Source organism: Malania oleifera, chromosome 11, assembly GCF_029873635.1.
Source record: "Malania oleifera isolate guangnan ecotype guangnan chromosome 11, ASM2987363v1, whole genome shotgun sequence".
In the NCBI taxonomy this organism is placed as follows: Eukaryota; Viridiplantae; Streptophyta; class Magnoliopsida; order Santalales; family Ximeniaceae; genus Malania; species Malania oleifera.
Window position 1 is genome coordinate 40,052,075 of NC_080427.1, and position 13,190 is coordinate 40,065,264.

Here is a 13,190-nt window from a genome sequence, read left to right on the forward strand (position 1 = left end):
CCTTGTGTTGTTTTCTCCTCTACAGTACATGCATGGTATCTGGTTCACAGTATAGTAACCCGCCTCCTTCATAATTGTGCCTACAATTTGCATAATCCTAATCAAATCCCTTATACCCTTCCAAACTCTAAACTCTGGCGTATACTCCCTGCCTATGTCTATCCAGTCAAATCAAACCCTCCAAGTGCAAATCAATTAATAATATAATCTCTTGACCCCCATGGTCCGCGAACTACCTCTTTGGTTGTTGTCAACCACTGGAAAACCCACTTCTTTAAAACCTTAAAGAACCCCTTTCCACTTCCACTTAAACTTACCCTAACCCCCTTTCCCACCCTTAATACTTTTAAAGCCACCACAATATAGAGCAGCTTGGTTTTTCTGCTATGCTGGCACCAGCTGCACCACCGTTTAGTAGGAATAATACCCTATGCAGTTTTACAAATCACTTTCCATCCATGTGCTTTTCCCATAATTTCAATATTTAACAATTCAAATCATTTTTAGTTTGTTAAGGTCTGGGGCCTCTGCTTACAGAATGCCGAAACCAGAGAGACGGAGATAGATATAGAGAGAGAGGTGCTTGAGTTAGAAATAGCAAGCTAAATTGAGTTTTGTCTCCTCCCCCCCCCCAAAAAAAAAAAAAAAGCACACCCCAAAACTCCCTCTTTCCCAATGGTGCATCAATATGTTGGCTAGATAAAAATCTTCTATATGGACGACACGGGCAAAATACATGAGTTCTTCAATGACAAGGGAGTCCTTTGGGTCCAAGGAAGGAGCAAGTTTTGAATATGGCCATTAATGGTTGTAGTTCAGTGGTTTCTATATATCATTAGTCAACACATGAGTTCCAAGTTTGCTTGGTCCACAAAGAAGTTATTGGTCCTTGAGTCCGGTATTTTATATATGTCTTGTGACTAGCTTTGTAAACAAAGAGTTGATGTAATAAACGGGTATATGATTTTTGGGCAGAAGCACCTTGTGTGGTTTTCTCTCTACAGTACATTCAGGTATCTGTTTCACAGCTATAGTACCCCGCCCTCCCTTCATAATTTTCCTACAATTTGCAAGCCTAATCAAATCCCTCTATACCCTTCAAACTCTAAACCTGCGTATACTCCCTGGCCCTATTCCTATCATTCAAACCCTCCAAGTGCATCAATTATAATATAATCATCTGACCCCCATGTTCTGCGAACTACCTCTTTGTTGTCAACCACTGGAAAACCACTTCTCTTAACCTTAAAGCCCTTTCACATCCTCACTTAAATAACCCTAACCCCTTTCTCACCCTCTTATACTTTTTAAAATCCACCACAATATTAGAGCAGCTTGGTTTTCTGCTATGCTGCACCACCGTGGCCCACCCCCCACCCCCCCCCCCCCCCCCCCACCCACAAAAAAAGTAATCCAAAATACATTGTCTTTCTAAAATAGGTGTCCCAAAGTGCTGGACCAAGCCCAAGATAGGTTTGAAAATAAGAATTTCCTTTTTATTTCTCAACATGTGTTGAATATGTGTCCTAGCGTGTTAGAGAACTGTCAATGTCCAACATGTCCAAGGGGTTTTGAAGGTTCAGTGCTTCTTAGGTTGCAGGTGAAGACAGTATTCAAGCAGACATACTATAAAGCACATAAAGTTTGTAGAGGCCTACTAATTACCCAACTATTTAGTGTTCATGCATTAAGCAAGTTGGATTATAATTTCTAAGTGGATAGAGGGCTAAAAGCATTACCCCAAGGATCTTATGTGGATCATCCATGGCCTTCTTTGTAGCCTCCACTGTTTTGTACGTAACAAAGCCAAAGCCACTGCGTACGAAAGATAAAAATGGTAATGATTCATTTGATGCAATTGCAAAATATTGCGAAACTTTCTTTCAGGGTGTAAGTGGTGGGAAGACACAAGTAATTTTTTTTCTCAATAGAAAAAAAATAAATGTTAATACCGTGATTCATTTGTATCTTTGTCATATGCAACTGAACCTTCTTCTATATCGCCATGCCTTCCGAAATAATTGAGCAGCATCTCACTCGTGACATTTGGCGACAAACCTCCAATGTAAAGCTTCCTCTGAGATAGATCAGGCGTGGTACTTGCCCCGCTCAAGCCCTCGCAAGCTAGGTTGCAGACAGCCATGCGGCCCTGAAATATGTATATTTTTCAAGAAAAAAAAAAAAAAAATCCACCACAGAGAAAGGTGGGGAAAAATCATGAATTTTGAAAATGGTAGAACATTGACATTGTAATTATAAAATTAACATTAATGTGTTACATCATGTAAAGACAAAGTCAACCGAGAATAAAAATAATAATAACCATGTTTAAATTTTCTTTTCTTACTTTTCTTTACCCTGTGGTTTTTTTTTTTTTTTTTGGTGTTTTTTGGGGGGGGGGGGGGGGGTAAGACAGCCTGAAAAAATATAGGAGGATGACAACCATGGAACACTCCATTCCAAGAAGATAATTTAGCTATATGGGAAGCCCCTTTTTCATTATTATTATTATTATATTTTTTTTATCTTTTACATTTTAGGAACTCAATAAAGCAAAATGCAGGTTTCCAAATTTCAATTGTAATGTTCACAATGCATTATGCATTTTAAACTAGCACTAAAGACTTCTAAAGCAAAATGAGTGTGTTTCCTGTCATTGCATCAGTAAAAAACTTTTAACAGAGCTGTTCTAACTTCTAAGTGTCGACAACGTAGGTCTATATTGTTGAGAAGCAAATTCTCATCACAAAGAAAGCAAGTAAATAAATGAGTAGTTTTATAAGTTCACTTGCCATGTACAAGTGGTATTGGCATTTTCTTAAATTTGGGAATAAAAGACACTAAACGCCCTTGAGGTTGTTGGGGTTGTCCCACATTGGTTGTGGAAGGGGCTTGGTGGTCAAAAGTGTGAAGGAAAGTCTCACCCCAAGAGCTAACTTTTGGGGTTGAGAAGGCCCAAGACCACCCAACACTGGTATCAGAGCCCATGATATCTCCCTGGGATGCCGGGCATGTGGTGCTGCCAACTTGGAGCCTCATTTGTGAGGAGTTGGGAGACCAATGTGTGGGGGACATGCATTAAATATGGGTCAATTTTTTAATTGGTGTTTGGCTTCTCAAGAAGCATGCTTGGTCTCCCACTTATTTCTCCGTCCATTGAGCTTCTCCCAGGCTGTGCATTGAGCGCACAAAACAGCAGTGGAGCAGCCCCTCCATTCAGATATTCCACTCACAGCAGAAAGCCGCTCACTCAGTCCCTCCATTCTGAATTTTTCCCACACAGCACTTCACAGCTCCTCACGCCTGCAGGGCTGCCAGTCTTCTTCTCCAGCAGCTGCGGCTTTTCTCCAGCAAGCTGCTGCCCTCACTCCTGGACTTCGGCTGAGTGTTATTATCAGCTTATTGGGATTTCTCTGGTGGTGCTACCTTGGTTGGTTGTTCGGAGTTTTGTTCACAATTTGGTGAGACCTTTTCATTTTGCTGCTTTTGTTATACACTTTTGTATATTTGTAAGGCTTGTGCCTTTTGTAGCCACTTTGTACAAATTTGGAGATAATGGATTTGGATCGCCATGCCCCGTGGACTTACCTCCACATTTGAGGGAACCACATTAAATTTCTTGTGTCTCATTTTATTTATTATTTGCATTACTCCATTGATTTACTTGTCGGAATCGTACATATACAATTTTTTCCCAACAGAGATTTGGTGAAATGACACAAATATCCCTCATGTTTCAAAATTTTCACAGACCTATCCTACGGCTTGGCAAAACGGCGTAGACATCCCCTAAGGTTTCAAAATTCATATGAACCTCTCTGAAGTTTGGCAAAAAAACACTAGTCTTCCTTTAGATTTGACAAAAAACATGCACCAAAGGAGGTATAAGGGTCCCAATGTTAGGGAAGGACTGTGGAATTTACGAAACCTAAAGGGAGGCCCATGCCTTTTTTTCAAACCTCGAGAGGTTCATGGAATTTTTGAAACTTCAAAAGAGGTCCACTTCTTTTTTCCAAACCTCATTGAAGGCCAATGTCTTTTGCCCTAAATTTGGGATGTCTATGCATACCAAGAGAAAGGAATACCTATGCATAATGGGCTCACCTTTTTATAGTTTGAGGAGAGTAGGAGGATTGGGGCAAGATGAAGCTGGCCTAGAGAAAAATATCTACCATTCCTTTATTGTTTGGACACACAATAGCAGTAACGGCATGGCACATAAATCCTAATTGGTTGATCACCTAGACAATAAGGACATTATGGATACTCCCTACATTCTAGTTCTTGACATTTAGCATTGTCAAAAGTTGTCCTGCTTTCCTACGCATGTTTCTTGGTTAGTTGCAAATTGTTGGTATCGGACATACTAGATTGTGCAAGGTTTTAATTTTAGGCACATTATTTTCAACAGGTTGTAGAGATTATATATTGTTCATTGAACTGCTAGATGAAACCGAAAATGCATAATTCACTAGGCAGTTCTTAGAGATTGTAAGGCTGCCTTCATCTTCTAATATAAATAAAAAGCATTGTGTGCAAAAGATTAAAAAGAGCCTAATGCTCACATCAATCAGTTTGCTAGGTGCTCTCAGTGCACTCTGAGTTGACTCCATATGTTTGAAGGTAATAAAACCATAGCCACGTGATTTTCCGGTTGCTTTGTCAATGATCACAGCTCCTTCTTCAATTTCTCCATGCTCTAGAAATGCCTGGATAAAACATATCTCCCATAAGCTAAGCTAAACATAAAATGTTTCAATGCTCTGGTAGTCAGAGCTTCTAGATTTTAAATGAAATAATCAAAAACAAAAACAAGTAAACAAAAAGGTGATCTTAAATCAAGAGAGCAGCACAAGCAGCAAATTGACTCTCCAAATGTGAATGACTTTGGCCAGAGCTTAAAACAATGCAGGATAGTCACTGCCACGACACACAAAACACAAGCAACAGTCAGCAATGCACTCACAGCACACAAGGTTTCTGATGTAGTACTCCAGGACAAGCCACGGACAAAAAGCTTTCGATGGGCTGGATCAGCACTGGCAAGACTTTTAATTTCTTCTGCAATTGAAGGATTTTTGGACCCTCTTCATGCCTCAACATGCAAACAAACACACATGCACAGGGTCAATCACACAACATACAATCAGGAGCTCTACATGCATATGCCTACCTGTCACTTGACAGTTGAAACAAGCACAACATTCTCACATGCAATTTGAACTAGCAAATGCAAATGCGCATGCACACAAAGTCAAAGTAAGATTTTCACGTTTGCATCCAAATCTTGGGATTATGCACAAGAAGGCAGGAAGAAAAAAAAAAAAAAAAAGAGTCTGGCCCTTATAGATATTATTTGTGATTTTTCAATATGAAGTCGGTTACTGAACTGAGGCGCAAGTCCCTGAAGTGTACCCTCTTAACTTCAACTCTTGAACAACTTACCTTTTGCATCAGCTAAATAAATACCACATAGGAAACTAATTATTGGACATAAAACAAACAGGTTTTCAGACTGTTTTTGTATCAGAACTCCGTACTAGTCCTTAAGAGAGAATTTTCACCCAAAACTAGCTAGAGAGACATAACAAAGTATATGCAAACCACAATAAAAAGCCAATCCATTATATGCAAACCATAATAAATGCTAATCCATATACAATTTCGTGCATATGTAGGAACGTGAATGTATTCATTCACAAGTAAGCCAATGTGCGGTCCTCAACAATGTCAACAGCACTCGAATCATTCTTTTCATAATATGATAGCACTTCAAGCTTTCCCTATTAGCCAAAGAAAGACCAAGGGAAAATATTGGTTTCGGTTTGGTCTTTCAACTGTTCAACAAAATTATAGGGAGACAAGCCACGGAACTTCCACGATTGCATCTAACGCAATAATTAAGGTGAACCAATATGAAAAATTAAGAATAAACCCATACATCTTCAACAACTGCAGTACTGCACGGGAAAACAGTGCCTTTTAAATTTTGTCCAACAACTGCTCGACGAAATTACTGACAAACATTCCACATAACATCTTTCAAATAAATTACTTCAACGAAACAAATCAACAATAACCCATTTACCTCCAATCCGCGCTTGGTCGCCGAGAGAGAAAAAGAAAGAAAAACGAGGTTTTAAATCTTGTTAATTTCCACGGAAGTGAAAAACTCACCCGAATAATCAAATAATTGTATAATGCTCAGTGAGCCGTTACTGATTTCTTTTTCTGGGTTCCTAAAAAATTACGCAAATTTTAAGATTCAAAAAGTTGATTTCTCTTTTTCTCCTCCACTTTCTCGGCACCCAAGCAGACGATCAAATCAAAACAAGGTAACCCAACAAATTAAACCCAAAAGGGGGACAATACAGATATAAAGGAGATAAGGGTTTATGAGAAAAAGGCAATAGAATAGAAGCGTACAGCTTGGCAAGAAGATCCGCCAACTGAGATTTCGCGAGGGGGTCAAGCAGTGATCGCAAGTGTTCTTCTGAAGGCATTGACAGTGATACTTCACCATTGCTCTCTTCCAGCTTCCTCTTCTTCAATTCCTCCATTTCTCCTTCTTCGTTTCCTTCTTCGTCTCCTCTTGCTGCTGCTGCTGCCGCTTCTTTCTTCTTCTTCTTCTTCTTCGTCTTCGTTACGCCTTAATAGCCTACGAGATGCGGCTTAAGATACGGGCACATTATCTTATTTGCAAAAATAAAATTTAAGAAAAGTTCCATTTACGATTTACCCTTAATTAAATTTTTTTTTTGGCATAATAAAATAACAAATTTGTCTAATTTTTTTATTAAAGAATTAAAAGTAAAAAATTATTTTTTTTATGTTAAAAATTAAATATAAACTGTTAACAATAACCCTTTCCCTTTTAAATTACTAGTGGCTATGTCGAGTGCACACAATTCCATGTAAATAATTTTTGTGTAAATATTTTTATAAAATATTTAATATTTTAAAATAAATTGGTAATATATTTTCATAATTAAATTTACTAAATTAAAAGTCAAAATAACAATTGGGTAAGAACAAAAATAATCTCCAAATTCCAATTTCACGTGTTTAATTATTTTTTATGTCTAATTTCAATGAATTTTTGTATTCAATGTTGATTAATGTTGTGAAAATTTAAATTCAACTTATTTTAAAAATTTTAAGTGTCTAAATTCAATGAAACTTTTTAGTTGGATGATTCGATAATAAAGGAAATGCAATGAAATAACAAATCCCGAATCCTAAGCTCCAAGTCTTTTTTATTTTTATTTTTTTAAGTGTCTAAATTCAATGGCACACTTTTTCGATATCATATATCACATTGGCTTAGCATCAATATTTTTATTAGCTTTTTTTTTTATTTGTTGGGAAATTTATTAGAACATGTGATCAGATATATTGTCATGAAATGACATTTTCTCATTCAATATTAAACTCAAAACATTCAAAGAAATATCTTATAATTATATTATTTAACAAATATTGAAATAAATATTATTATCATTTAATACATTAAACTCTTTAATTTTCATTATAAAGCACTGAGTATTGAAAAAAGTGAAAGAGAAAGATGCATCTTCTCCATTAAAACAAAAAAAATTTGCCCCAATTTTTTAAATGCCAATTTAGGATGAGTTACATGTAATATACTAAAAAACATGGATCAAAAAATACTCTATCTTAAATAATCTAAGTTTCATGAGCCCTGGAGTCCTTTTTTTTTTGGTATGATAACAATGTTTTATCATTTAAATTTCATTTGGGAGTGGGACATTAATTGATGTTTATCAACAGAAGAAGAAAATATATTAATTTAATGAACTCAATTCATTTTTATTTAATACCATTAGGTTCTATTGGGATGAAATTAGTTAAACACGTTGAACTGTCACTTCTCTATGTTGGCTCTTTGCTATTAAGATTAGCACATACAAGAAAAGACAGAGAATAATTATAATAGAGTTTTAGGAAAACCCTTACATTCTTAAGTTAGACAGGGTTATCTAAAGTAGGGGGAAAAGATGAAGGAATTAGTGTTTCAACAATCATTTATCTCTCTTTCTTGATCCCTATTATAACTTTATATGAAGGAATGTGTGTAACAAGTTTCTAGTCAATCTCGAGTTTTCTTTAGTTAAACGCAGCCACACAACCATCAAAACTGGTCATGGGGAGGTCATTCCATATCCTCTCCTTGGATTTCTCGAAGTCTACTATGTGAAATTGTTCAAATGGTTTTTCAACCCAATTATTGACTTAACCAAAGGCCACACCATCTCCAATCCTCATCTTCTTCACTAGCAAATACCATAATTAAGGGAGGCCAACACCATCTTTTCCACAATTTCCTTCCTCATCTTCCTTCGCATTCTTCTTAGCAACCCAAAATATTGAATTCCCCTTATATGAATGTCGCGATAGCACACTGCCTAATGCGGTTACTTTAAAATATTATTAATATTTGATGTAAAAAAATGTGTTTTCATAGGTATGTGGCAACATAGGCTAATGTTGTAACGACCCGAATTTAGAATGGTATTTAAATAATAAAGAAAGGGAAATGGAAACCGGAAACAGAAGGAGGCCATCGACTTCATCGACAAACGCTTCGCGTTCGTCGACGACATTGAACTTTGGGAGGAAAAACGGAAAAAGGGGATCAGCAGGACTTCGTCGACGAATACAGGGGATTTGTCAACGAAGGCTTAAGAGAATTCATCGACGAACACAGGAACTTGTCGACGAGAAAAATACCGAGAGGGGTTTTTGAGCAGACTGAATTTCGTCGACGAGGAGTGGATTTCGTCGACGAAATTTGTGAAGGACTTGTCGACGAAATTCCCTGTTCTATAAATATGGAAAATCCGGATTTAACTTCCTAATTAAGCTATCCTTCTTTTCTCTCTCTCCTCTTTGATTCTCCCTCTTTCTTTTGTCGATTTCGAGCCAGATTTAAGCCGGATCGACAATCTGAAGTCACCACGACGATCCTGGGGAAGTTTTCTCCAAATCTGCCAGAGCGGATCGTCGATGAAAGCTTGGTGGAAACCATCCCAAATCTATGGTAAGGTTTTATACTCAATTTTTGGATTTGTGACAGTTGAGAAAAGTATTATACGCGTTAAAATATTAAAGTTTAATACTGAGAGTTTTCGTTTCCAGGGATGTTGATTGGGAATGTTGGGAATCATTCCTAAGTTGAGGTAAGACTTTTAAGCCGAATTTGACTTAGTGGTAGTTATAGAAAATGTTGTACGTACGAAAATACTGAACCTTAATACTGAGAGTTTCCATTTTCAGGATGTTGAATTAGGAACCCTACGGGTGGGGAAAGATTTTCTTAGGGGCTTTCCATGAATCAGGTAAGGGCATAAACTAAGCTAGTTTGTTTTGAGAAAATGTATGTATATATATTTAGCATCTGATTTACGAAAAATGTATATATATATTTATATATATGTTTTATATTTGCAAAATACTGTGAAAATGATTGTATGATCGATTATGTGAAAATCCGTTTGTGTGGCATGAGTATAAAATGTTGTGAAATACTGTTTTCTGGGAATGTGGATGATATGGATTTTTATGATGGAAAACCGGTGTACGGGCCGAGATTTTTACATGTTTTGCCGGTGTACGGGCCGTGTTATGTGACTGTGATTTGCCAGCGTATGGGATGTGCTATGATTTGCCGGCGTACGGGTCGTGCTATGTGATTGTGATTTGCCAGCGTACGGGCTGTGCTATGATTTTCCGGTGTATGGGCCGTGCTATGTGGATGTGATTTGTCAGCGTACGGGTTGTGCTATTATTTGCCGGTGTACGAGTCGAGTTATGATAAAATGTGAAATACCGGCGTACGAGATGATAATTTTCATGATATATGTATATGTGAAAAATGATATGAATGATTTGATAATTAATGATATGAGTTATCTATGTATCATGATTTCAGTATATGTTATATGATATCAGAACCTAGTTGGCTTGGTTTAGGCTAGCACTTGCACGGTATCGTTGCTATGTGTCCATGGTCTTCATGATCATGATATCTGTGTTAACGTCACTGTACGGAATAGTGTGAGATTGGATGGTCAATGTGGTTATTTTTCAAGAAGTGTGCTGTTATCGCCCCTGGTGTACAGACAAGGTCTAGCAGACCCATCGGACCAACAGACTAGACTATTGACTTGGCAGTGATCGACCAACCATTGTCAGGTCCCACCTTCGGGCCACATAACCCAGTCATGTGGGAGTAATACATGACAACAGCCAACTAACCTACCAGGGATGTTTTTATGTTATTATTATTATGATATGAGATGATAAGTGTTTATGAAAATGCAGTATGTTCTGCCATGTTTTGATATACATATGTTTTCCCCGATTTGATATACAGTACTAAATATGATATGTATGGTATATGTAGAACACAAAATACTCATGTTGCCACACACTGGTATTAGTTTATTTCCCTTACTGAGAGGTGTCTCACCCCTAAACTTTACAAATTTTTCAAGAGTCCCAGATAGGAGAGCGGGAAAAGCCCTGCTGACATAGTGTGGTTTATCTGCCCTTTTTGAAGGGTAAGTTTTTGGTTGGGATAGTACGGTTTTTTTTTTGGGAATTGTCCCTAGATTTCTTTTGGGATGTATATATGGAAGTACAACATTTGTAGTAACTCTGGTACATTGTGATATATGAAATGATGAGATGCATGGGATTGTATGTTTTCTGCTGCTAGGGCTTCTGTTGTATGTTCTGATATATCCCTGGTACCCACGGGTCCAGGTGGATTGTGACCTGTTAAGTTGGAATGTATGATATTGATTTTAATATAAAAAAAAAATGTGCAAAATAAGCAGGTCGTGACAAATGTGGTGAACAAGTGGGGCATGACCCCCACATTGACCCTATGTAGGCTCTATCTTAGTTACTAGCATGCAAGCTCACAACCATCACAAGCTCATGACAAGTAGTGTGACTATTAATGTAATTTGTGAATTACGGTGTTATCCCAAGAGGAGGGGTGAATTGAGTATTTTCAACAATTAAGTCTTTTAAATTCTAATTTTGAAAACTATCAATTACAAACTTGCAATCTACTTAATAACTAGCTCAACGTTTCACAATTAATCAATTTAATGTGTGACTTTATCAAGCATACAATTTTACCCAATTACTCACAATCTTATCAAATGCTCAATTCATACACAATAACAGATAGTTTAAATATAAGCAGAAATTAAAAGGAGTTAAGGGAAGAGAGAAGACAAACACGATTTTTACGAGGTTCGACCTACCCCAGTCTACGTCCTTGCCTTGAGCAACCCACTCAAGGATTCCATTAAAATCCTCTCCTTTAACTGAGGCGGAGCTTTCCTTACAATCTGCTACTTACAAGAGGCGTAATTTCCTCCTTAACCTCGTTTTCACAGCCCGAACCGTGAATACAAAATAAAATTACAATTTCCGCAAACAATAGAAACCTAATACATACTCATATGATAAAAAAATAAAGTTCAATAAGTGTGTAAGACGTTTTCAATGATATTTGTATATCAACAAACGTATGATTTTTGTATATATATGATAAAATTTCTTCAAGGATTTGAAAACAAATCAGTATCTTTCACAACTATTTCTCAAGGCTATGTATCTTAAAATCCTTAGTGTTGGGAGTCCCAGCCCGGAGTATATAGTCTAGAAGGGTCGGTGAATAGACTCTTTTTGCAAAATACGTATTTTTCTACAAAATAAAAACTCTTGACAAGATACAAGAAATTATATCGCAATATAAATATAACTCATGCACAAGATATAAAATAAAGAGTGTAAGGGAGAGAAAGAACAACACCGGTATTTTTACATGGTTCGGCACCAAGCCTACGTCCACGCCTTAGCACCAAGTCAAGGATTCCACAATCCACTAAAGATACTCCTTCACCGGTGGAGAAGCCTTACAACTCAAGAACAAATCCCTACACTTGGGAACAAACCCCTACCACGCTCACCAAGAGCCTTCGCTTCGGTTCAGAAAGAATCTTACAACAATGGTTCACAAAGAACCTTACAAGAGATTGAAAATACAATTTAATGCTCCTTAAATGAGCCAATATGAAACACAATCAAATCCTTACTCTATTCTCTCAAGGAATGAATCTTACAAGATAAGTGAGCAAGAGAAGATTGAGCACTTGTGAAGAATAACTAAAATGCAAAGTGCAAAGTGCTTAGGTTTTGGATAAAATGATATTTTTCACAAAAATGATCAAAAATTCTCAAAACCATATTAATACAAGTCTAAAAGCTTGTATTTATAGTCCAAGAACCTTAGGAGCCGTTAACTAGTCGTTGGAGGGAAGAAAAAATACTTTATTTGGCCAACTAGCCGTTTTTCGCCCGTTGGGGCGCTTCTGCCTAAAATTCGTCGACAAAATCTGAATTTCGTCGATGAGGTCCCTGAATCAGAAAAAGTCACCAAAATAAAAGTTGTGGAATTTTGTCTTAGCTTTCCAGGGACACCAAGATCGTCCCATTTGGACTTTTTTAGAAAAAGTTATGCTCAATATACCGTAAAGTGTTCAGAACTCAAGACTGCACTACGACAGTGACGATTACTTTGTTTTTCCTTGTCAAAAAGTGTTTTAATGACTCAAATCATTCTTGGACAAAATCATATGAAATATATTGAGTCTAATGAAGATTAAAACTTGTCCAAATGAGTTTCCTTTTGAATATAAGATATTTTAATTAATAAAACACGTTTGAAAACCCATTTTGATATCTTATATGCTTAGTATGTCTTTTTGTAAATATACTCGACTTTCTTTGAACCTTTAGGACATTAAACTTGTTTTAACATAATCGGGACTAAGTATAAAAATGTTCTTAAAACTAGGATGTTAAAAACTTGTCCCTTTGAAAACATATTTGAGTTTTAGGATTCATTTGACAAACTCTTATTTTAACTTAGAAAGCCATGAAAGGTGAGTTTGTGTTTATGTCTTTAGTACAATCCTATAAACTCATGTGTCCTAATATGCTTATGCAATGGCTCAACTCTTACTCAGAAAATCATGCAAGACACACACCGCAAGAGTTATAATACGCACTCACTCACACAACCCTTATTACAATTAATTTATACACAATAAAAACTTCGGGATGTGCTTTGGTGCTTCTGAGTCAGT

General features: G+C 36.8%; 1 protein-coding gene across 1 annotated transcript; it reads right to left on the bottom strand.

Moving 5' to 3' along the window:
• Positions 1–1,673: 1,673 nt before the first annotated feature.
• LOC131167480 (UBP1-associated protein 2C-like) lies at positions 1,674–6,699 on the bottom strand. The gene is made up of 5 exons (XM_058126283.1): positions 6,427–6,699; positions 4,967–5,087; positions 4,566–4,709; positions 1,953–2,149; positions 1,674–1,815 (listed from the first exon to the last, which is right to left on the bottom strand). The coding sequence occupies exons 1-5, from the start codon at positions 6,558–6,560 to the stop codon at positions 1,674–1,676; spliced, it is 738 nt and encodes a 245-aa protein (XP_057982266.1). The 5' UTR covers positions 6,561–6,699.
• Positions 6,700–13,190: the final 6,491 nt, after the last annotated feature.